The sequence below is a fragment of the Alexandromys fortis genome, unplaced genomic scaffold (genome assembly GCF_014885135.2).
Source record: "Alexandromys fortis isolate MF-2015 unplaced genomic scaffold, M_Fortis_MF-2015_v1.1 scaffold_156, whole genome shotgun sequence".
Classification (NCBI taxonomy): Eukaryota; Metazoa; Chordata; class Mammalia; order Rodentia; family Cricetidae; genus Alexandromys; species Alexandromys fortis.
The window spans coordinates 2688395-2714278 of NW_026068028.1; the positions used below are offsets into that span (position 1 = coordinate 2688395).

The window sequence follows — 25884 nt, forward strand, 5'->3', positions numbered from 1 at the left end:
CTATTTTGTCTCCAATGTACTGACTCTTCTCTTATTAGCTATTCATAAGTTCTAAATGTGTTTGTATAGTACAGACCAGTTTTGCTTTAAGTTTAACATTGGTAATTTCAGTGAGCCCTGATATTTCCCTGGATCCTGAGACTGGCATTCTGCTCCCTTTCTTGTCTCGATGACTGCTCATGCTTCTTCTCATCCCTCACGTCTCCCAGTGGTCTTCTCTACCATTCTCATGTCCAGCCAGTGCATCCTTCCTCCTGTTTCATGGAGAAAACAGAAGCAATAAGAAGCTCTTTCTGGGGATCATTTGCCTATCTCCTCCCAGGATCTGAGTTATTCTTTGGTATCCTCACAAGCTCCCACAAGCTTGGTGTCATAATTCCTTTATAGTTCTAGAGTTTGGAAGTCCAAGACCAAGGTTAACCCAGAGCTCCTTTCTGGTGAAACCTCTCTGACTTGTACCACTGTTTGCTCTCTGCATCCTCACCTGCCCTTTATCCTGGGGAGATGGGGAGGAGGGAGAGAAGAGAAGGGGAGGTATGAGATCTGTTCTCCCCTGTAATGACCCTGCCCTGTGGCCTCATTTCACCTTCATGCCTTTTAAAGGCTCTACCTCCAGCTGTAATCACTTTTGGGAATTGGAACTTCAGCATGTAAATAATTTGTTGGAACACAGTTCACTCCATAACACATCCCCTTTGTCCAAAGACAGATCTCAGAAAACCTGTGGCCTCATCTGTCCCGTTTCCTTCTCTAATGCTAGCGTCATTCCATCTGTCTGCAGACACACGACTCCCTCATCTTACTGAAAATAAATCAGCACTCTCCTTACCTACAACCATCTAGTACCCCTCCCCCATTCCTCTTCTTTGTAAAATAAAATCCCGAACCAACTATTTAGATTCTACGCCAGTGTTTTCTCTTCCTTTCTCTAGAATTCCTTCGGATCCTGCTTTTATCCCTTGCATTATACCAAAATTTTCTTTTCCAGGTCAGCAGTGACCACCATGATGCCAGTTCTAGGTGAACATTTCTCCATTCTCACTAGACTTGACCTCCTGCAGTATTTGACACCAAACCTAGACCTTGTCCTCCTTCCCCAACTTGGTGTCATGATTCCTGTTCTGGTTGCTTATCTCCCTGGCCTTTTCTTCTATTTGCTTTTCTCCTCATTGTCTAGCCTCTGGACATCTGCAGTCCCAGAGCAGAATATACTTAGGCCTGTTCATTTTTGAAATTTACTCAGTGTATTACAAGCTCACGTAACAGCATGATTTTATACACTAGGTACACATTGGGAAGTTCTTGCTTCATATTTTTAACCTACATATCGCCTACAAACTCTAGACTCAAAAGCTCAAAAAAATGTTCACCTCAACCATGGATGAGCTTAATGTCTCCAATACTTCTCACTTGATCTTCCTCGCAAAACCTGTTCCATCCATGGCTTTTCCCATATCAATGATGACCTCATTTTCTAGTTACTTAGGACAAAAAAAAAGTTTGTTTCTTTAATTTTGTGTGCATGAATGCATGTTAGTACATATGACTATGGTTTGCATGTACAGGTCAGAGGTCAACTTTGGGTGTCAGTCCTTACCTTCATCCTTTCTGAGACAGTCTCATCTTGTTGGCCACAATGTACAAGAAGCTAGTTGGCCTATGGACTTTCAGGGATTCACCTGTATCCTTTGCCATTTTTCTGCAGGAGTGCCCAGATTTTAACTATCACACCAGATTTATATGGGGTCTGGGGAGCTGAACTCGTGTCCTCACACTTATTCATCCAGTGTCTTCCCCACTGACTCACTTCTCCAGCCCCTGAATTCATGCTTGCCCCATCTCTCTATATGGAATGATGTATCCACTGGTCCTTCCTTCAGGTCTTTCCCGGAGCCTCCTGTGTCTCATCACCACTTTGCCAACCTGTATTATTTGCAGTCTAAGTGGCTTCTTTGTTTAATTCTTGCCCCAAATAAAATCTTGAGTGATCTTATTACTACTTAAAACAAATTACATTTTCTCTTATTCAGGAAATACTTCAGTAATTTCCCATGTTATTCATATTAAAAAACAAATTCCTTACGCTCACCCGCAGTGCCTCAGAGCTCAGCTCAATGATTGCTAACTGCTTTGGTTACTGGTCCCCTGCACTGCCCTTTGTGTCTTGCACTCCGTCTCCCTCGGGGCCCTTGCACTGGGAGTTGCCCATAGCTTCCTAATCTCCTGAAGCCTACCTAGGAAGTCTTCTAGAACGTGTGTGGTTTTTTTTTTTTAATTACAAACCTCCCTCTATCTTCATCCCCCTCCTCTTTTCCCTACTTTATCTTTTTTATTGACAATGATGCCATCTAAAACATCACTTTTAAAAAGTACATTTTTCACACTCAAGCAGAAGCGTACAGAGGTAAAGAGATATTCTTCTGTGTTTTGTGCAATTCTGTAGCCTTAGACTTGATGGATGAGTTAGATATTTATCAGTAAAGGAGTTTGCCTAGCTTGTTGGGGCCAGCTAGCCACAGGTTCTGCAAAGAAACTGCATCTGAGACGGCCTTTCCTGACTGACCAGCATCTCTGAAAAGGAAATTAGTCTTTAGAACACTGCAGTTAAGTTTTAGGTTCTCTAGTGGGTAAATATTTTTAAAGCACTTAGAACAGTGCCTGGCACATGGTAAGTGTTTATTTTAAAAGCAACAAATACTTCATCAAGCATTTTGTGATAAGTAACATTAGTAGAATGGGAACCAAAACCAATAAACCTCAAGAGGTTCAAAGTGGCCTAATTCAGTAATGGAGAGTTGCTGTATTCGTCACAGAGCTGGGACAGAGTCTGACAACTTCCTAAACTAACAGCAGTACTCACATGCCCTTGCTAAACTTTAAGAAACAAATTCAGACTGTGAACTTGGTGAGCTCAGAGATGCAGAGATCTGTGGAATAAACCATACAGAATTGTTTTGAACTTGAGTCCAGGAAACACGTGATTTTTGAAAGGATTGCTTCAAAAGTAGGTCGCAGGCGATCACACACAGGAGACGGCTGGGTGCTGTGTGTCCATCTGTTGATTGAACAAACACTTCTTATCAAGTACTTTGTTAGGGGTCAGACCAGCTTTCCAGGGTCTCACGAGGATCACTTCAGACACAGTGCTGGGGTGGAGAAGAGCCTGGCCCGGGCTGCTTCCTCATCTCATGGTGAAATCCAAATAAAGAAATCATTTGCTGACCTTAAACTTACAATTTTTCTCCACTCCCTGAGGAAGTTCTATCAGCGGGTAAGAAATAAAAGATTGGTGATACAGCCTAGTGGTACAAGATGCACAAAGCCCTTGGGTTGTTTTGTGGGTTGGTTTGTTCTTAATGTAAGATTGTTTTCATTATTCGAGAATTTCATGCATGTATATAATGTGTTGCAATTCAGCCTTCCTTTCATTTCCTTCCCTGCAATGCTTCCTTGCTTTCTCCTTGCCACTAATCCCTTTCAATTTCATGTATTCTCTTAGTGCTACCAATATGTGCATGGATTTAGGGTTGTCACTAGGGCATGGCTAGCCATTCAAGGACCTCATCCCCAAAGAAAACCGATTTTCCCCCTCTCTGAGCCATCAGTTGCCAATAGATTCTCATCTAGGGTTGGGACTCCCTGATACTTCCCCTCTCCTTGCTGTGATCCTGTGCAGATCTTGTGTGTGCAAGCAAGACACTGCCAAGTTGTGTCCAGAAAACAGTTTTACTATAGTCATCCACCTCTTCTGACCTTTACAGTCTTCCTGCGCCCTCCCTCTAAATGATCCCTGGACCTTGGAGAGGGGACATGGCATGGATGTCACAATTCAAATTCCTGGGTTTGATCCCCAGAACTACAAGAAGTAAAAAGAAAAGGGCATGGACTGTGACTTACAGTTTTGACTGAATGTTAAAATAGCTACAGGGTTTGGGGTATGTGTGTGTGTGTGTGTGTGTGGTTGTTGTGGTGGTGGTGGTAAGTAGAATGAAATCGGAACTTTGGAATGCAACTCAGGCAGATGCATTTTTGTACAATAATTCTTTCAAAAAGACAGGAAAAGGAAACAGCAGAGCACATAACAGTCAACAAAATTTTAGAGTTTGAGAAAGGGCTGGACCAAAAATGGTCTTGGCATACCAAAAGTACAAACAGCCTTCAGGAAAAAGAAGGCTTGGAGAATGCCTTTAAAAGCAGTAGTATTTGTCCTGCTGTCCAAGTTGGGGAAGGATTCAGGAACTGCAGGGGGTCTGAGCCCGGATAGGGTGACAACTGGAAAATGGATTCAGATTTGAATAAGGAAGTAACATGTCTCAGAGCTGATGGGCTGGCTAATCACATGACCAGTCCCACTCCCACCCCTGGGACTCTCTAAAGAGATAGAATGAGAAATTGCACTTGGGTGCAATCAGGATAAAATAGAGGTGGCTTGTCTGTCCTCAATGTGCAGGTGCTTATCTAAGGGCTTCCAGATCTGGAATATAAGTGCATTATTAGAGGATGCGCTCTGTGCAAATGTCTAGGAAGGAAGTCCAGTGGGAGCAGGACTCAGGGGAGACCAGGCTCCTGTGTCATAACATAATGGGGACATCTGTCCAACCGGAAGTCTGCACATATTCAACCTGCTTTCAGTAAACTGTACAGGTTCGAGGAAAAAAGACACCAAAGATCAGCAGATGTGTGGAAAGTTTCTAAAAAGAAAGACAAGAACCAAAATACTCACTAGTGTATATAAAACCCTTTAATGGAGAGACACTTAGATAGTGCTTGACAGACGGGTATGCGGCTACATCTTCAGATGCTAAACAACCTCAGGAGAATTCATAATGTCCTGTGTGCATGTGGATGCTGTGCACACTTGCAGAAGAGTAAGGAGTCCTCTGTTCTACTGCTGTTGTTGTTGCTGTTGCTGCTGCTGCTACTGGTGGTGGTGGCGGCTATGGTGTGTGTGTGTGTGTGTGTGTGTGTGTGTGTGTGTGTGTGTGTGTGTGTTGGAAGCAGGTGTGAATCTCAGCTCCATCATTTTCTAATCTATATGTCCTGGGCAGGTTACCAAAACTCTTTGTGCCTCTGTTTCCTCACTTGTAAAGTGGAAGTTGATAATGATGCTGTTTTATAGAACAAGAAAGAACCCTTAGAAATTCTATCTGTACCAGCAGTTGTCTCGAATCCCATAGAACATCTTAAAGTAAAAGTTGAAGAAACTCTAGGAGAAATCAAAAGACAGAGATATTGAAAAAGAAACCGTGAAAAAAGATGATAAGATAGAGAGAGGCAGGCAGATGGACAAGCAGACAAGAGTAGTGTCTGAGAAATGTCTATGTGGTTGACAGGGAAAGGGCCCTTGTAGGGCTTGTCATTGGAACCTTTCTGAGCACGGAGACAGTGAAGATCCCAAGCACTCCCAGAGAGCAGAAAGAGGGTCACATCCAAAGGACTAAGAAATGAGTGGCAGAAGGATAATTACGTTCTAAGCAATGTGGACTTATTCTGGGAAAGCTACCCTAGTTCCAGGACAGAAAACTGTTTGATTTAGATATATTTGTCACTTCAAAAGATTGTTCTTGTGTGTTCAGCCAAGTAGGGGCTCAACTCTGCTTAGTGGTCTGAACTTCTCACATCTGCCTTTGTCTGAGAGAGCACCTGTTTCTCTTTTTAAACCAAGGTGAAAGAGTATTCAATTTGCCACCTTCCTTCCCTTCCTCCTCCTCCAGTTCCCTGTCCCATTTGTCTTCCTTTCCCTTCCTGTTTCTTCCCTCTCCCCCTTCTTTACCTTTGAGCCGTCACACTTGCTATGTCTATTTCTGTCTCTCCTTTTCCCTTTTTCTTTCTATCCACAGAAGTCTTGTGTTTGTCTAATAATTGGCAGGAGAGATCTCTTTTTTTTCTTGCTTCTTCAGTGATGAATAGTTGGCGTCAGATCAAAGACAAACCCTGTGGTTTTCTGGCTGCCCAGAAGGGCGGTGCAGCTGGCAGGCATCCCAGCTGCCTGGTGATAGGCATGTGGAAGAGATACCAAGCTCACAGGTCACTGTATGTGTGTTCGTGTACGTGTGTTTTGCAGGCCAACAGCAGGCTGAAGCAGATCGAGAAGGAATACACTCAGAAGCTTGCCAAATCTTCCCAGGTAAGCATGGGCCAAAGACACAAAACAAAACAGTAAATCCTAAACAAAGAGCAGAAATGAGACCAACACAGCAAAGCCTTTGTACTTCAGAGTTAAATGAAATTCTTGTCAGTTTTTCATGAATTTGTATCATATTTTGATGGAGTGATAAATAAATTAAAAATGTTTTTAATATTTCCATCTTACTAAAATCAGGAACAATTGTGCATATTGAGCCATTTGAACCAACACACACACACCTTCATGTTCACACACACACATACACACAGAGGAAGATGTTGTAAAACCAGCTGGCATGGTTGAACAAGCCCAGGCCGAAAGACATTTTACAAGGCAGGGGCACACACCTACATCTGTGATGTAAGCAGTCTGATAACATCTGTACTTTTTTTTTTCTTTTCAATATTCTAACTCATTGCACCCATGAGCTAGTTGACTGATTGAAAACGACAGGCCATTCTAGGTTTAATAGTCAGCTCCACTGTTGGCTCCTTCTGGAGGGTGGGAAAGAATCTCTGCACCCACCACTTGTTGATGGTCAACGCTGCGGGTTTACTATAAAGAAGGCTGACAGTTAAATGCCACCTCTGCTAGAATGATGCTCGCAGAACCTCTGTTTCATGAGCTGTTCTTTCTCCCAATGGCTTCAGTTAGGGAGCCCCAAACCTCTGGAGTTCTGTAAGTTCTGCTAGAAAAATCAAGCATCGTTTACCTTCATTTTGTAGGTGGATAACTAGGCCATTTAATTCTACAGTTTTCATGTCTAGTGATTTTAAGTTGGCTTTCGTATCATTGCCTGTATACAATGGCATGCAAACTGAAATCCATGGTCCATTTTATGAATTGCCTGATAATAGGAGCAACAAAACAAATGGTAATACCCAACGTTTCTGGGCACAAGCCTAGTGACTTCATTCAGTTTTCCTCATCGGCTCCATTTTTCCAGTTGAGAAAATGAGAATTAAGGGCCAGGGATGTAGCTCAGCAGTAGAGGGCAGAAATCTGAGATCAGAGAGATGGAGAGATGAGATCATAGGAGTTAGCAAGTGACTAAGCCAGGACTCAGCCTGGAACTGACTTCAAAGTGGCAATCTTGACCTTTGACATACCAGCCTGGCCCAATGCTTTCTCTTCCTCATACAGCAAAACTTTGAATGTAGTTATCAGGAAATGTCAATTCTGTAATTATTTCTAAAATGGGCATGTTATATAATTCTCATGTCATTAAGAAAACCAGAAGTCTTTGTTTAGTTGAATAGTCATATGTGTTTATGAGAGAGATAACCATGACTTGGTTACCATTATCCCAGGACTTCAGGGAGAGATGTTCTTGTTAATCTACTAAACAATGCTTAGAACCACTGAAAGGAATCTTAACACTCCCAAACTGAAGTTGAAACAGAAACAGGAAAAGCCACAGCTCGGCATAGCGCTCCTTCTGCTTTATTTGGAGTGGAGGATACAGACAGTGAAGTGGAATCTAACTAACGAAACTGCTTAGCTGACAAGACTGGAAACAGGAGCTTAAGTTTACCTATAGGAATGTGTGAAGAAGCCTGATTAGGTGACATTAAAGCAAATTAAATGGTAGCATACAAGAAAACCCAAGCTTTGAGTCCACAGAGTTGGAATACCAACCAGTCCTACCGCGTGTGTGACCTGGAGCAAGTTTACCTGCTGCCTTTGGAACTCAGTTTCCTCAGGAGTCAAATGGGAGATCAGTGCTATCGTCTTAAGACAGTTTTAAGGAGTAAGTAAAACCAATGTCCAAAGCACACAGTGCTTCGTATTACTAAACATTTACTACCTGTTAGCAACCTTAGGTGTATGAACAGTGCACTAGGAAAATGAAGAAGAGAACCAAGGAAAAGGTCTAGAAGAAAGATTAAATCCTTTCATCATACACTGTGCTTTGGGGTGCTCAAGAACTGATGAAATTTTGCCACAAAATTTGGAAATGTACAAGCTTACTATTTCTCTCCAAGACATGAAGGAGAAGGACGTGGGAAAGCACCAGAAGCTATCGTGCACTGTAATCATTTTGTAGACGAAAGAGCAATACTGTGCCAGAAAAATACATAGATGTCAAACGGAAGATAGCCTTATGCTGATATTAGTCTCTGTGCCCACCTCTGATGCGCTGAGTATTTAGAGCCATGAACTGGCGTTTGAGAACACCAGTCTACAGTGCCAGTCACTGCTGAGAAACAGATTATTTTTAAATGAACCTTTAAAAAAAAAAAAACGAAACATGGGCTGTTTGTGCTTCCAGATGCGAGTTTTCTGGAATCGCTAATGCACATCTCATCAAGCTGGTGAGAGTGCCGGAAGCCAAGTTGCTTCACTGTGTTTATCAGGATTAAAAATCTTCCTCTCAAGAACAGTACTAGTGTGAACAGATGAGGGATGGGTCCATTGACACTCAGGAGAGCAGCAACTTAAATTGGGAAAATATTTGACATCTTTCCTTCCCATGAAGGAAATTATTTACTTGATCTTTAAGATCATATCAAGCTTTGGACCTAGTAGACCATGTGCACTTAACCCCAGGCACACTCAGAGACTGTGCCGCTTTTGAGCCTACACAGCCTTCCCCACAACAGCCAGGGAGGCAGCAGCTCCACGCATGCTATTTCTCTCAGTCACAAAGGCATTCCTTTTGTCTGAATATTAGATATTCACCTGGCCTTCTCTGTTTTACCATAGTTTCTAAACTCAGGTCACTTCCCTGTTCTTCATTTTCCAAATCAGAGCAGAACGAGTTTGCAGAGATCGCCCTAGCTGCAGAGGACCAGCTGCCAGACAGACCCACCCCCTGCCAAGCAGCCCCTGCCACTACCCTGGCTAGCTCCCCTTCATGTGCAGACCAATGACTGCGAAGTATGTCACATGCCCCCACTTTGTCCAGGGGCCATGCTGAGGGGAGCAAAGGGCTCTACCTTCCTGTATTTTGTAAGGAACCCCAGTGCCTTCCTGTCCTTTCTAGGAAGGGTTTTTGTTGGCTGTTGAACTTAGAGGAAGAATTTTAGAAAAGTCTCGAGCTGTACCCACAACCTGAAAAAACAATAGAAATAAAAGGTGAAAATTTACCTCTATTTTAAATTCTGAAAGACTTCAAATAAGATCCTAACGTCTACACAAAGTTTCATTGCTTAACAATCATTAGTAACCATTATTGCTTTCATGGGTCAGACTGCTCATAGCAACCTCCCAAAAGAGCCCCCGTTGTTTGTCAGAGTGTTAATTTTTCATATCTACATGAAAATGTCCTAATCTGCTCCTCACCATGAAACAAATACATGGTAAGCATTTAGTGACATTTTACTTAATATTCTTTGATAATGATTCTCTCCAAACTGGAGCTTCCCAATTATGATTGTATATAACAGAGTCTTTTTTTTTTCAGAAATTTTTTACTATTACTTATGGAAAGGGTAGACTATATTGTCTTATTTTTCCCCGTGGTGATTATTTATTTACCATGATACTACACTACTTAATTTACCATTATAACTCATTACTTAAATACTCACTGAGTACTGTTGATATCTGCACTGAGCAAAGGCAAAAGGTTTGTCTTCTTGTACTCCAAAGTCTACAATGAATAGATGTAAAGACCCATGCTGTGTTCCTAATCCAAACATTGTTTTCTAGCCTGGTATTCTGGTGACTTTCTAATCTGGAATATTTGGAATATTAAATCTTTTTTTAGGTGACACAGTGCCATCCTGCCTCCTAATCAACATACTCTCCAGCCAGGGTGCTTCACTGATGTCACCTTTATACATCTAACATAGCTTTCCAAATAGAATCTCATGTTTCCCCATAGAGGTCTCATCATCTCTCTCCCTAAAGACTATAAAAGCAAGTGTACCTTCCTTGAACATCATTTATTGTTCCAAAACCTACACTCGTTTCTTTTTGTACGCCTTGTCCAGAATCTTCTAAACATGAGGAATATCCTGATCTTGAGCCCTTAAAACCATTTAAAATACCTCAAATATTTTTATCTTAAATCCTAGCTATACTAATCTCAATCTTACTTTTTTTTTCCTGATGCAAGGTCTCACGTAGCCCAAGTTAGTCCCAAACTCACCATGTAGTTGAAGCTGACCTGAACTCCTGATCCCCCGTTTCTACTCAATACTGATTTGCTAACTTCTAGTGTTTTTAAGAGGAAAACAAATACCTTGTACTTTCAAAGTAGATTCCATGACTGTGGTAGATCACCAAATCTACACGTGATAAAATCGCAGAGGACTAAACACATACTATGGAGTTAAACTCCCACTTCTATGAAGCTCTGGCTTACTCAGCTTGAGACACTGAAATATAAAGCTGTGTTTATTGTTTGGCCCATGTTCCTATAAAATATCAATCTTCAATTTCATGGTAGGTTGAGGAAATCTGGCTTTCTTATCCCTAGCCCCTCTGGCCTGTGACTAGAAGCTGGTTCTTCTGTGCTTCAGTTTTTGACATTCACTGTGAGAATTTAACCTTTACTGCTTATGGATGAAAGTGCTATGGGCAGTAATTGAACGGATGTAACATTTGTTGCATGGAAGCAACATTTAATCAAAATTCTTAAAATAGATGAACAGTTTTCTATTCTCAGTAAGTGAATTCCTCCACTCACAGCAGAGGGTCCACTTAATATTCTCATACTGCCCTTATGAATTTCTTCATTTCAAAATAATCTTAACATTTGATTAAATTTTAACCTTTGTTACAGCGAATTTGCATGCTGAGCGTAAACACTCCATATTTATCACAACAATGCTCTGTTTATGTCCATTGTGACAACTAATATTTCTATAGCACTTGACTTTTATGGCCTCCATATAGTTTCTATTGCTTTGTTGATGCTGTGCTCCTGTTTGTGGGAAACTGAGATCAAGAAAGACTGCTAAGCCCAATGTTTCTCACCGACTGCATCCCGCTCCAAGAGCAGAGCTGTCTTGTAAGCACTGATACTGTTTCAGCATTGTGGACACTAGTACTGTTTCTTTTATTAGACAAACAACCATTTCCTGCTTTCAAAAGCAGTCCTCACTGTTGGGACTAAAAGGCAATGGCTGCATCCAAAGCAAAGAAAGAGCAGCACTCTCAGTGGGCCCATTGTGCTCCTCATCAGATGTTAATTTGAGAAGGTGGCGGGAACCCTGCCCTGGAGGGAACTAACTCCTGAGTGTGGAGAGAGCTACAGGAGTCCCTAGGAAAGGGACTGAGCCAGAATAAACTTTCATGAGTATGTGCGCTTAGAAAGCCTATTTAGAAGTGTGAACTTTAATACCAAAATTTTGTTAAAAACCAACGTGAAATTGGCTCGTTAGAAGATGAAACTGACTGTGGGCTTCAACAATGTAAAATGTTTGACCTCTTTGTCTGTTTCCTCATTGTAAAGAGTGGATAATAATCATACTTACCTCACAGTAGCGAACAATATAAAAACTCCAAATCTCAACAAAGTACATAACATTAGTGAATACCCAAGACTTACTGTGTGGAATTGATTGTAAAGAGTGAGCACGACCACGAAGAATAAAGGTGCTGGTGGTGGTAGTGGTGGCGGTGGTAGTGGCAGGTGGTAGTGGTGCTGGCTGGTGGTAGTGGGGGTGGGGTGGTTCTGGTGGTATGTGGTGGTGGTGCTGGTGGTTGGTGGTGGTGGTAGTGTTGGTGGGTAGGTGGTGGGTGGTGGCAGGTTTGGCGGGGGTGTGGTTGGTGGTGGTGGTACAAATCTCACAAAAGTCAGACCAGCCTTGCTCACTCTTAAGAAGTTTTTTCTCAGTAAAATAGTCTGACGCTTTTCATTTTTTGAGCTCACAGATGTTCTTTCTTCTGATGAGTAAATACTGTGGAATGTTAGAGTGAAATGCCTTCCAAATATATTTGGTTGAGCAGTTGTCCACCATTCATAGCTTTATTGTAGTCTTTTATTACGTGGAATTTCATGCATTATCCTAAGTGATATGTTAATTGAAAATGTTCAGTTTGTGAAATAGAGTTTTGCCAAATTCATTCTTTTGTTAAGCATAAATACATATAAAATCGATGCCTCTCGCTGGAGAATTTGCAGTTACAGCATGCTGTTTTCATTTTAGATCATAGCAGAACTTCAGACAACCATTTCCTCTCTGAAAGAGGAGAGCAGTCGGCAGCAGCTCGCTGCAGAAAGGCGGCTCCAGGATGTTGTACAAAAGTTTGAAGATGAGAAGCAGCAGCTGATTAGAGATAATGACCAAGCAATCAAGGTAATCTAAAGACTGCAGTAACCAGTGGTACCAGCTGCTTTAATGTAATTAAAAGGAGGCTGAAATCGCAGCAGTGGGCAGATGAACGCAGGTATCTGGCTTGCTCACACAGCCTTCAGTAATTCCATTCACTGGCCTCTCTGCCTTTGATGTGTCCAGTGACTCAGGCTGACTTCCCTCCAAGAGCTCGCATGCCAGCATAAAGAGTCATTTTTGGCAGCCCCTCCCCATTCATATTGAACAAATATTTGAAAAATACCTCGTCCTTTCTCTTGAGAACTACTTTGGAATTGTCTCTTGAAATTAGACTTAGTGTTTCAGCCCAGGACTGCTGCCTAGCACATTCAGAAGTCAGCTTCCAATTTACATTCTGGTCTTTGCCCACATCCTTTCATTATGTATTCGCATAATGAGCAATAGCGTTTGTTCCAGGCACGGAATGCCAGCCATCTGATGTGCTTTGACATAGCACAGGGTCGATTGTTGCTGCTGAGAACTTTGGTTGTTTCTAAATGGCTTCAGAGAACCATTCACACCGTAATAGCAACAGAAAACTCCCTGAACCTGATCCTCTAGGTGAGAGGCAGTTAGATCTCAAAGCAGCTCTTTCCTTGGCTTCATAGTAGCAGATGCTATTGTAAATGTCTGAACCACGCTGTGCTTCATCTGTGAGGAGCAGCACCAGGAAACCTTTATAAATAAAGGTGAAAGAGAACAAAATCGTTTTAAAGAAGCAAAAGGTTATTTTTCAGTGACTTTGCTATAACAATACTTAAAGCATGTAGAGTAATCATACAGAGCAAATAAAAATAAGTGATATATATATATGTACATATGTGTGTGTGTGTGTGTGTATACCTACATGGTATTGAATCAAATAAAAGGCCTTTAAGAGATAAAAACCCTTTGAGACCAGCACAACCAACCTCCTCACTTCACAGGTGAGGACTTGGGGTTTGGTTAATGATGTAATGATGTTTGCCTATTTATTTCTATTTGTGAAATTTTGCCTCCATAGGTTATAAGACAAAAACAACAACAAAACTCTTTCTTTTTCATGTTATGGTCACTTAAAACTCTCTTTCAAGCCCTTTTACTTTTCACACGTCCTCTTTTCACTTACAGTTGGTGCTGCCGGCCTGTTAACTGTTTCCATTGCATGAACTGAGCTGTGGAATTTGTTTAAACTGTTTCAGTTACATAAAAGTTTCGTTTTAAGTAGACATCTCTTCCACTTATGTCCAAATAACCAAGTGGTCGGTAATTTCCAATTTGCAAATAAAGTGGATTCCGTTGCGTAAGCAGGGGAAGACATGAGTTAAGTTACCCCTGGCATTGTTTTTAAAGGATTAAAATTACCTTGAAAGAATTATAATTAGCACAGTTACCTATTTTAAAATATTTATTCTTATAGTTTTAAACCATTTGTATGATAAAAGGGAAAGGCCCTTAAATCATAACTCCAGACCTACCCCAAATCACAGACAGAATTAAAGTGATGAGAGTTGGTATGTACATAACAGATGCATAAACCGTGTGGACTGGGGCTAGCATGATGGCTCCGCAGTTAAGAGCACTGACTGCTCTTCCACAGCACCCACATGGTGGCTCACAGCCATCAGTAACTCCACTTCCAAGGCTTCCAACACCCTCACACAGACATACATACAGGCAAAACACCAATGCACATAAAAATAAATATTTTTTAAGAAGGCATATAGCCTATTTTTCCTGATAGTAACAAATTAAAGTCATAATACAGCTAAAAAGCCAAGTATAGTGCTACATATCTGTAGTCTCAGCCCTTGGCTGAAGCAGAGGGATCATGAGTTCAAGGTCAGCCTGAAGTTTATAGCAAAATCCTATTGGGTGGGAGCTTATTAATTAAAATATGGAAATGCAATAATAGTTGAAATACAATTTAGTTTGGATTCTGTTACTTAATGCATAAAGTGGGTAGCTTTTTTTTTCTATCGAAGTTGATAAAATAATTGATTGGTTATCATTCTTTTTCTTGTCTTTTTTCCCTAGCTACCCCCCCCACATAGGAATACACACACAAGGAATAATAAGTGACAGTCATTCAATTGGCTCAGTGTTCTGAGTTCTCTAACAAATATTTTAATTAATGTTCTATTACAATCCTTAGCCCTAACAAATTTTTTGTCTGCCACATGACCTTTTATCATCTGTAACTTTTTGGAAATAAATCACATGAAACTACTAAATTAGCAAATGTCTTGACATCTGTACACGAAACCCAAATTACCTCCAGTTCATCTATTCATGTACTAGTCGAGTCTTTAAAAATAAAGAAGGAGAGGTACATCCAAAGATAGCCCTGCGTTCTCTTGAAAGGGAAATGGCCCTTTAATTTTCCATTGACCTCAACCCCAGCTCCACACCCAGCACTTAACTTTCTTGGTCATAGACATTTCCTGGAGAGTTTTCTCTCCCTAACTGTGCTTCTGGCTCTCAGGAAGGCCACCTGTCCCTCGGGGAGGAGGCAGACACCTGTGGCACCAGTAGGAATCTGGTGCATTGTGGTGCTCTTCCTCACCCTCACTTCCAGAGGCGTTTCTCCCGACTCACTGTCTCGCTATTCATCACAAACCCCTGCTTCTGAATGGGATTTTGGTGCACAGGTTGGAAGAATTCCTTTCAGTTTATCTCATCTGAGCTTTCCGGGTAGGCGAGGGTAAGCGCTGGGTCCGTGGTGAGCACTGTGGTAGCTCTAGTGGGCTTCCCCAGCTCACTCCCAGTCATCCAGCATCAAGAGCCCTTGCGGCTCTCCAGCCTTCTTCTCTGCCTCCTTCTCACTTGCCTCCACCCCCACACCCTGCCTCAATTTCCCGAGCAGTTAAGGGAATCAGTCTGAGAAAAGGATTTCCTGAACAGAGTGGTGGGGAGACAAAGCTGAGATTGGACAAACCTGGCTACTGGTGTGCAAAGTTCAAGCCACAGTCTGTCTTCCTTGAGGGACTAAGCTATTCCTTGTTAGGCCTCCTCCCTTTCTCCACGTCAGTGTCCTCACAGGGCATCTCTGAAGATGAATGGAATACCCAAATGTCCATTGGAGATCCTTGCTCCACCCTTCATCAGCCTGAATGACAGAACAAAGCTAAGAATTTTACATTCTAATTCCGCTGAGGGGTCTACACATCCAGATGCAGATACACGGACATGTGTAGACAATTAGAAAGAGGCAGAGTCACCATGAAGCTCAATTTTCTGGAACCAAATACATCTGTCCAAAGAAATAGTCAACACTGGTGTATAAACAGCCAGGATGCTAATTGTGAAACCTGCTTCACCCTCCCCCCCGCCCCGCCCCGCTTTCCGATTGATGAGCTGAACTCTCTCAAACTGAAGACTGCCATTAGAGATCATTAGTGAACCCAGTGCCTATGCCCTCTGAGCTAACTATGGGTTTCTCTGGGTGCTAATGCCATGCTGCAGAGAACACATGAGGGAGAAACTGTCTACAGAATCCACCGAGGGCACCCGTGTGCACACGGTAATGTGAGAAAATATGTTGGCTGATAATTCAACAATGCCCATCCCTGTTTAAAAATTACTTAGGAGGCCTGCTTAGTCTTTGACCCAATTCTAGAATTCACCCAATACGATTAAAGTGTCATACTTTGCTCTAGTCATGAAATGCTTGGCCACAGATTGAGTTCTGTTCTGTGCCAGGTACCTGTGACACCAGCATTCTCTGTCTCCTCCCCATCTCTCAGAGCTGAAACCCTGTCAGAGAAAGCTGTGTATGCACATTGAAGATGTTCACAAGATGCTTTGCTAGGAAAATAAATACAAGAGAAGAATGCAATTACATATCAGAGTTCGACTTGTAGATGTCTCTGAGAAGTGGATTGGTGATTAAGTCATTTTCTTTTACGTGTATGGGTGGTTTCCATATGCATGTCTGTATGTAGCACATGCCTGTAGGTACCCACACAGGCCAGAAGAGGACAACAGATCCCTTAGGAGTGTGTACATGTGGGTGCTGGATCCTCTGGAGAAACTAAGACTCTTAACCACTGAGCCATCTCTCCAGCCTGTGAATTTTCTTGATATATTTGGATTATAGCATCACTACTTAGGAGCAATAAAATCTTTATCATTTACTGCTTTATCTCATTTCTACATTTAAAGCTAAACTTGTAGAAGGGATTTTCCCTGGGGCGAAGAGATGGGTCAGTGGATAAAGGCCCTCACATCAAGCCTAGCAACATGATTACCATCCCCAGAACCCACACCATGAAGACTCATGCCAAGTGCACACTCTTGCTTCTACATGTGCACCATAGTACATGCCTCCCAAAAATAAATGAATGAATATAATATTTTTAAATAAAATATATTTAAAATATTTTAAAAAGAAAGTTTATCTGAGATATCAGATGAGCACCCATATACACCTCGACTTGATGGCTTAGAGCAGCAACTTTATTGTATGTTTGTAATTCTTGGAATGGAGAATTGGGCAGCAGGAGCTGAGTGGCTCTTTTGCATCCAGTGCATCATTGGGCTTCACTTAGGAGAAAGCTTAACTGAGCCTGGAATGTCTAAGATGGCTACAGAACCTCCTTAATGAAGAGTAGCAGAGGGGGCTTCAAAAATGGGAGGAAGAGCCTGCGTTTTGCATGAGGCTGTACTAGGAGAGTGCAGAAACACTCCCGCCACATTCTGCTGGTCACCAGACCAGTACTGAATCAAGTCAAAAGAAGTAAACCCTATTTCCCAATAAGAAGGGCAGAGATTGTATGATCAAGGAAAATCCATTACAGTCATCTGTAGGGAGTGAATGAAGTTTTGGATGAGTGTATATTGTTGACATGAGCACCACCATGTCACAGACCCCAATGCCTCAGACCCAAGGGAATGGCAAGGGCTTCCCTGGTCCCAGTGCAGATGTTAGCAGTGTGCACAGACAGCAGCAACTACTGCTTCCTCCTCCCAGTTGACTGCAGCCCAAGACTGTTCCCCTGCAGAGCCCCCCTACCAAGACTGGCTAACCTGCCTCCTCTTCCAGCTGTATAATCAAGCCACCTGCTAGGTCAGCTGTATCATAAACTCTGTGTTTCCAGGCTGCTGATGCTCCTCCATCAAAGTGCGCAGCCCACCCAACCCCAGCTCTTCAGTATGTCTGTCTGTCGCCTTTCACTACCCATCACAAGTCAGGTCAGTGCCGACACCGTTCAGGCAGCAGCCGTTCCTCAACTGTATAATACTGAGAAAGCTCCTGTCCTCACAATCCGGAGTCATTGTGACATGTTGTTAATGTCACAATAAATATGTAAGGTAATATATTCTCTTGACATCCTTTAGAATTTATTTTAAAATATAAAAGTATTTCAAGTCATCCCAAATGTCACTAACCAGAAATAACCGTCACAGAACCAATGTGGTTATCATTTCAGATATCCTGTTACACATAAGGGAGAGATATACAACTGGAATCATAGGCTGAATCCTACTTTAAATGCTTTTGTTTGTTTAGGAAAACATTTTTCTTTTATTCCACAAATTAGAAAGACAGGAGGAAAAATGAAGGGAGTATTGAACTGTGGAACAGAGTGGATTGATCTGGGTCTGGGAAGTGAGTGCAGCTGCACAGTTATCCTTCCTACTCCTGACCCTTCCCATGCTCCCTTGGCAAGTGGTGTTCAGTCATGGTTAGCTGCACCCATTGACTTAATTCTCGTGTTGTACAGATGCAGCCGTACACTGTGCCTTTCCCTCAGCATCTCCATCTCTACAACTTTATTTTGATTTGGTGCTCACTTGCCCAGGTGGTTCTCAATGGTTCTCTCTACTCAGAGCTTTTCCTGACTAAACTATCTACTGATGAAGCCTTGTATTCGCCATGTGGCATAGGCAGTGTTCTTGCTCACCTTTTCTTCCAGTGGGTACCTGTCGCTCATGGAATGTTTGAGGGATTTGGGGAAGGGAGTGTTTGATTGGTCTTGGTTTGGTTTTTAGAGACAGGGTTTTTCTAAGTAGCCCTAGATGTCCTGGAACTCTCTCTGTAATTCAGGCTGGCCTCGAACTCAGAGATCCACCTGCCTCTGCCTCCCTAGTGCTGGGATTAAAGGCTTGTGCCGCCACCGCCCAGCTGAAGGAGACTTTCTCGTATAAGTTTGATAGATGAACAGGGGTCTATATGGCTATTAACCAGGTATCCATCCCTAAGTGTTAGATTTGATCGCAGATACTTTTAAAACACAGTGACCTCTGGGTACAGAAAATTGAGCTCTGGTGCTTTCTGTTTGTTCTGTAGTCTGAGGGAATGGGAAGAGAGAATAGGAGCAGGCTCAAGCATGCAGTACTGTTGAGCTGGCTTCTCTTCTTTGAGATTTAATTCAGTAATACCTCTCAGGGTTTATATTAGCAAGCGAAGGGGCTGCTCTGTATCCTTGAGCTCTTACTTATTCATGCTCTTGACACCCATGAAATAAAGAGAAGGTCGTTTCCCTCAAATACAGCTGGGCTCACCTGGTCCCCTCTCATCCATCTTTCCCCCTTGAGTTTGTGTGTTTTTTGTTGTTTGTTGGGGATTAAACTCTTGGAATTCCCACTCTAGGTTCATGCTATTCACTGGGCTAAAGCCCCAGCATTTAGGTTTTACTCACCCTCTTTGGTGTTGGAAGGAAACTATCAGTGATCTGATTTTAAAATCCTGATTGATTTCTTCATAACATTAACAAATAACTTGTGTTGGCCAGCAGCTGCCACAATGAAGCTGCATAACAGTCTCCCGAATTCAGGGCTTTTTAATACCAAACTTTTGTTTTCATGCAGCATGTCTGTGGGTCAGTGATGGAGGGTTTGTGCACATTAGTGATTCGACTCAGTCTTTCAATTGGATATGACCCACTCCACATGCCTGTACAATCTTTTTGGATTTGCAGCTGCCCGAGATGTCCTCTTCATGGTAGATCCTAGAGATATAAGAGAATGGCTGGAAATAGCTCTGCTGCGTCTGCTCATTTGTGCCTGCAACACTGGTGCAGAGAAATTACATTTCCATTCTCAGAACATCTATGTGCTGTGGTTTTAATGTACAGAAACTGGACTCTAAGCGCTTATATTCCCATAGCAACACCTTCCCAGGTCCTCCAAATGATGCTGCCCTCATTTCTAGTTTCCCTCTCTCTTCCTTGTGCTCACCACATGTAGGCCTCTTGTTTGTGCTGTCCCTAACAGTCTCAGCCCTTCACAGGGACTTCCACACCTAGGATTTTCCATTGTTTTTCTGCTTGAGCCTACAGCGTCTATTTATTTGTTTGTTTGCAGTTTTGTTTTTCTGCCCTGAGCCTATCGCCTCTGTTTTCTTGTTTGTTTGCTTCTTGTTAGTTTATTTGACCAAACTCATCTTAAACAGCCTTCTGCCTCCGCCTTCTATGCCCTGGGATTAAAGTAGCATGCTGCCATACCCTGTTTCAGCCCAGATTCCTAGCCACCTTAAATGTTTCCACTCAGATGGTTCCTGGGCGGCTTCAAGCAGACATCTCATGAAATGAAATTGTCTCCTCTTGCTTTTCCCAAGCCCAAGCTGTCCTCCTTCTGTACCGGATATTGGAGTCAAATCACCATCGTCTATCTAGTTACTCAGGTGAGAGTCTTGGAAGCCCTCTTGAAGGACTTCTTCTCTGATCTTATCTCTCATAAGTCAGTCCTTGGGACAACTCCTAAATGTCTCTAGACACACACCTCATCCCCTGTCACTGTTCCTACCCTTATTCAGATAAGCGACAGTTCTAGAACACAAATAATAGCATATTGTTAGTAGCTTAAAATCTGTCAGTAGCTTTCCATTTCCTACAGAAGAAATCTTAAATGAGATCCACTCACTTAAAACTGCATTTCTGGGATTGCCCGCACCCCACTTTCATTCCCCGGGCTCCAACTGCCTTCATATATGAGCACAGCTTGCTCTCTGTGTGTGCATGCACCTCACTGTGTGTGCAGCAGCAATGGGAGATGGTCCCAGGCAACCATCCTGGTAGCAATTTCTTCCTTCCACATACATGAGGTTGGAAGAAAGAGGAAGCAACCAAATGCCTATTTATTAAATTTCAGGTCCTGAGACAATACTCTTCATAATAACAGGAAATGCACATCAAACCCGTCTGCCACCTATTGAAGCGAGTCAGTTGTCGCAAGGAAAGGCAGTTCTGCAAGGCTGTGGGCCGAACTCTATTGTTCTGCAAGGATTGACAACCTGTGTTTATTCACACTCTAGTATCTGACAGGCACTTTCTTGAAAATAAATGAAGTGAGCCTGACATGTCAAGGATAACAACTGACTATATTGTTGCTAATAATAAAATTTGCCCTTTCAAGCAATAAGTTAGAATTTTGGAAAACTGGTATCACTGTTGTGAGCTTGACAGCTTGGCAATGCTTAAAGTTTTCTGATGAGATCGGTGACATTGCAAGTGGGAAGAACGGGGCAGGAAGAGAATGAAGCATATCTAGTTGAAAGACTTCTATGACTCATTATACCATGTTCTTCAAACGATCAGTGCCTGATGTTACACAGCCCTTCATGAGCAAAAGATCCATTCAATGCACAAAAGAGACTGAGGGATTTTAATGTAGCTGCATACAAGGTTCACACACGACAGTTTCAGCTTCTGCATTCCAGTTTGACATCAGAGGACATCTTTTCTCACCTTCCTCCGTGTGGGTTGGTGAGACTGAACTCATCAGGCCTGGTGAAGGGCACCTCTTCCTACTGAGCAGTCTTGCTGGCCCTGGGGTGGTTCCTTTTTAAGAATAAAGAGGGATTTTAAAACCAAACCCTTTGAGGTATCCTGACTGGTATCCTGTTTCTCCTCACCTCATTGGCTGGTGAATTTCAGCATCTATGCCAAGCCACAATCTCCAGGACTGGGGAGCAAGCCATTGGGAGCAAACCAGTAAACAAGTTCCTGTTTCCAGGTCCCTCCCTTGAACTCCTGCTCTGATGTCTTGCAAAGACGGACTGTGGCCTGAAGGTTGTGCGCCGAGATGAACCCCTTCCTCCCAAAGTTGCCTTTTGTCATGGTCTTTATCACAGCAGTAGAAACCCTAACAAGGACAGTCAGGAAATGAACACTGAACAGTAAAAAGGAGGTCTTTCAGGTTCCGGAAGTTAACCAGAGACCAAGTGTCTATTACAGGAAAGGCAGTTAGGTCATCACAGAATTGGGTCAGAAGATGAACTTTGTAGTAAGGAGCTGCAGGCCGGCCTGCTTTTCGTCCGGCCTGGCTCCTGCATGGTTAGCTTTATACCCGAAATAACAACACATAAATTGTATTCATTTAAACACTGCCTGGCCCATTAGTCCTAGCCTCTTATTGGCTAATTCTCATACCTTGATCAACCCATTTCTAATAATCTATGTAGCACCACGAGGTGGTGGTTTACCGGGAAAGATTCAGCATGTCTGACCTGGTGGCTGGCTCCATAGCATCTGCCTCACGTCCCTTCTTCCCAGCATGGTGTTCTGTTTACTCCACCTACCTAATTTTCTGTCCTATCAAAGTCCAAGGCAGTTTCTTTATTTAACCAATGAAATTGACACAAAACAGACCCACCTACATCAGAACTTATTAGTAGGTCTTCTGTCAAGTAGGAGTGGACATAATACAGAGTTTATGACTACACATGTTATATGTGTACAGGTAAGAAAATGACAAGATTTATATATGTGTGTGTATATCACACACATGTCTATGTAAGAATATGATCAGAATTATATTTGTGTACATATGTTTATTCACACATGGCCACATAAGAATAGGATAGGAATTATATATGTATATATAGTCACACACATATATATAAGAATATGATATAAATTATATATGTGTGTATATATTTACACGTGGACATAAGAATAGGATAGGAATTATATATGTATATATTCACACACATGTATATGTAAGAATATGATAGGAATTATATATGTGTATAATATAGCTGCACACATGTATATATAAGAATATGACAGGGATTATTCAATAATTTTGGCTGTGAGGCTTAAATTTATATATTTTGGCAATAACTGTGTTTATTACATTGCCTTTGAACTATCTCTAATATAGTTCATACTTATTAAAGTTGCAAAAATTTTAAACACCTATTACATTCTTAACTATTAAGTGAAATGATCCATATATTTTCTAGTTGTTGACTAACCACAAGCCAATATTTTTTGGACAGTGCTGTAATAAAATTAGCCACACAGTCAGTCCAGGCTTATAGAGTACAGTGGACCAAGCCATGGATTCCGAGGAATCTGTTTCTCCTATTCTTGTAATTACTGTCCCTCACATCCTCATCCATTGGCTCAGCAAAGCCTAACTTACTCTCTGGTTTAGTATATACAAAGCAGTGTTTAAAGGGCTCAAAAATATTTTCCATACAATATTAAAAAATTAAAAGATTTTGTCCACTGAATAAAGAATCTTTCTCGGTGAGTTTTGAAATGAAGTAAAAATTTACCAGAGGCTAGAACTGGAGTGGAGCAGGGTGAGCACTTGAGAGCCGCTCCCCTCCCCTTGGCTCTTCTGCTGTCACTGCCTTCCCTCAGTCTGAAGCAAGGTCATAACAAACTGCCGCCAGCTTGCTGAGCTTATCTTCTAGGAAAATGGCACTTAGGTTATGATGCTGTGAATGCCTCCCTTTGGAGTAAACAGGCAGTCTTCTTGGGCTGGATGGAAAACACCCTTCTATTCTTAGCATTATTAATTCTAATTCAGGAGGACACAAAGAAAATGCCACTTTCTTTTTTTCCCTATTTTTTTTAGCAACACTGTCATTTTTAATTGATTTTATTGAGCTATATATTTTTCTCTGCTTCCCTTCCTTCTTCCGTCCTCCCTGTCAACCCTCTCCCATGATCCCAATGCTCCCAATTTACTCAAGAGATCTTGTCTTTTTCTACTTCCCATGTAGATTAGATCCATGTAAGTCTCTCTTAGAGTCCCCATTGTTGTCTAGGTTTCTGGGATTGTGAATTGTAGGCTGTTTTTTTGGGGGGGGGATTGTTTGTTTGTTTTTGTTGTTGTTTGTTTTTTTTTGTTTTTTTGTTTTGCTTTAGGTCTAAAAGCCATGTATGAATGAGTACATATGATGTCTGCCTTTCTGGGTCACTCAGTATGATATTTTCTAGATCCATCCATTTGCCCACAAATTTTAAGATGGCATTTTTTTCTTTTTAGCACTGAATAGTACTCCATTGTGTAAATGTACCACATTTTCTTTATCCATTCTTCAGTTGAGGGGCATTTAGGTTGTTTATAGGTTCTGACTATTATAAATAATGTTGCTATGAATATAACTGAGCACATGTCCTTGTGGTATGATTGAGCATCCTTTGGGTATATACCCAAAAGTGGTATTGCTGGGTCTTTGGGTAGGTTGTTTTCTAATTTTCTGAGAAACCCATACCAATGCAAAGTATTCATGTCTATATCATATCCCCCTTTAAATGAAAACAAACATTTATAAACAATCATTTTTGGAATTTGGACATAGTTTTCTCCAAACTGCTTCCTGCTGTTTGTTGGACAAAGTATTTTTAGGGTTCACAGGGACCTTTTGGCGGACCTTGTTCTATCAAGCCACATTAGCCTGGAAGGAATCCATAGGTTCTCATCTTGCCATATTGATTTCCAAAGTGGCTGTACCCATCTGCACTCCCACCAGCAATGCAGGAGTATTCTGTTTACCCCACATCCTCTCCAGTATAAGCTGTCATCAGTATTTTTGATCTTGGCCATATATTCAGGTGTCAGGTATAATCTCAGAGTTGTTTTGATTTGCATTTCTCTGATGGCTAAGGATGTTGAACATTTCTTTAAGTGTCTTTTAGCCATTTTAGATTCCTCTGTTGAGAGTTCTGTTTAGGTCTATACCCCATTTTTTTATTGGATTATTTCTCCTTCTGATGATCAATTTTTTGAGTTCTTTTTATGTTTTGAAGATCAGCCCTCTGTTCGATGTGGGGTTGGTGAAGATCTTTTCCCATTCTGTAGGCTGTCGTTTTGTCTTGTTGACCATGTCCTTTGCTTTACAGAAGCTTCCCAGTTTCAGGAGATCCCATTTGTTAATTGTTGCTCTCAGTATCTGTGCTATTGGAGTTATATTTAGGAAGTGGTCTCCTGTGCCAATGGAAAATGCCACTTCCTTCTTTGTTCTTAGGTCATGCAGACAGGGAAGGCAAGAATTCAATAACGAGCAGGTCCCAAAGAAAGCCATTTGATACTAGGCCAAGATTTCTTTCTGTGTCTCAATGCAACTAAAACCCCTCAAAAAGACTTGTAATTTCATCCTTTGGAAATTGGTTGATATAAGCTCTTAGTGGAGTGAGAACTGCCCAAGCTTATGAAATATTCCTTTCCCCTCTGAAGCCTTCTGGTAACACAACCAATTTCCAGATGGCCTACTGGCATCTGACCTCTCCTCGTGAACTCCAGCCAGTGGCCAAGGGAGAGAAGTGTCCTGCTTTAAAAGCCCTTTTCTGTGCCTGCAGCAACACTTTTTACATTTCTCCTTGGTAGGGATTCTCTGCTTGGACATTTGGCCTCCTGGTTAGGAACTTTCAATACTTGAGCTTCAAAGAAAGGCCTTAGCTGTGGTGGTGCAGAGGTGTAGTAATGTTCACAATATCCTACAGGACAATTCCTAATGGAATGAACTTCTGTGAGCTCAGAGGATAATGCTAACTAACAGTCAGGAGCTTGGCTTCCCAGGAGCATGAAGTTCTGTTCTGCACACATACAAGGTGCTGTTCTCTTAGACTCTGTCTAATGAGGCAAGATATATTTTCTAAGGTTCCTCACGTGTGACATCTACATTGAAAGTGGTCTGCTGGGGATGGAAAGGTTCATGGGGAAGTGAGCCCATAAGACAAATTATGTTAAAAATACCAAAAGACATACTTCTTGAAAGATGAGTTCTTTTACCATATCTGTTATATTACCACAAACCTTTCCCAGCTCACTGCCATAAGTTAGACCTGAGACTCCAGTGACATCACTAGTCACTAGAGCCTTGGTTTGCAGGGAAGAGGCACTCACTTGTCCAGCAGAATCTTAACACTTCCACAGCAACATACATGGTAAATTCTTGTTCCTGAAACACTTACAGAAAAGAGTGAATTAAATCATGGGCCCTGTGTCCTGCTCTGCATTCCTGAAGTCTAGAAAGCCACAAATTCTTCTCAAGGAGGTTATGGTTAGCATGTTTACCGACAGATCTGCCTGATACTGATGGCATTTATAATCTCTACTTGTGCTCTCTCTTAGAGATATTTATGCATTTTGCTGTTCACTTTTGTTTCTGTTTGAGGATTGTGTATTGTCCCAGTCTTCCCCTGTGGAAAATCACCCTATCTCCTCCCTAGAATCTGCAGAGTCTGGTTTCTACCCCAGGATATGAGTGAGGGGCTGACTCAGTATCACCGTGCTCCAAAAATGCCACGGAGGAGAGGAACACAGTTCGCA

General features: G+C 41.9%; 1 protein-coding gene across 6 annotated transcripts in view; it reads left to right on the forward strand.

Annotated features, from left to right (window-relative positions):
• Cep112 (centrosomal protein 112) overlaps window positions 1-25884 on the forward strand; it is a 363872-nt gene that overhangs the window by 267924 nt on the left and 70064 nt on the right. For all 6 annotated transcript variants that reach the window (XM_050164302.1, XM_050164303.1, XM_050164304.1 and 3 more), the window contains 2 exons: window positions 6065-6127; window positions 12229-12378. In XM_050164302.1, coding sequence (XP_050020259.1) covers window positions 6065-6127; window positions 12229-12378 — 213 coding nt within the window. The remainder of the gene's footprint in view (window positions 1-6064; window positions 6128-12228; window positions 12379-25884) is intronic.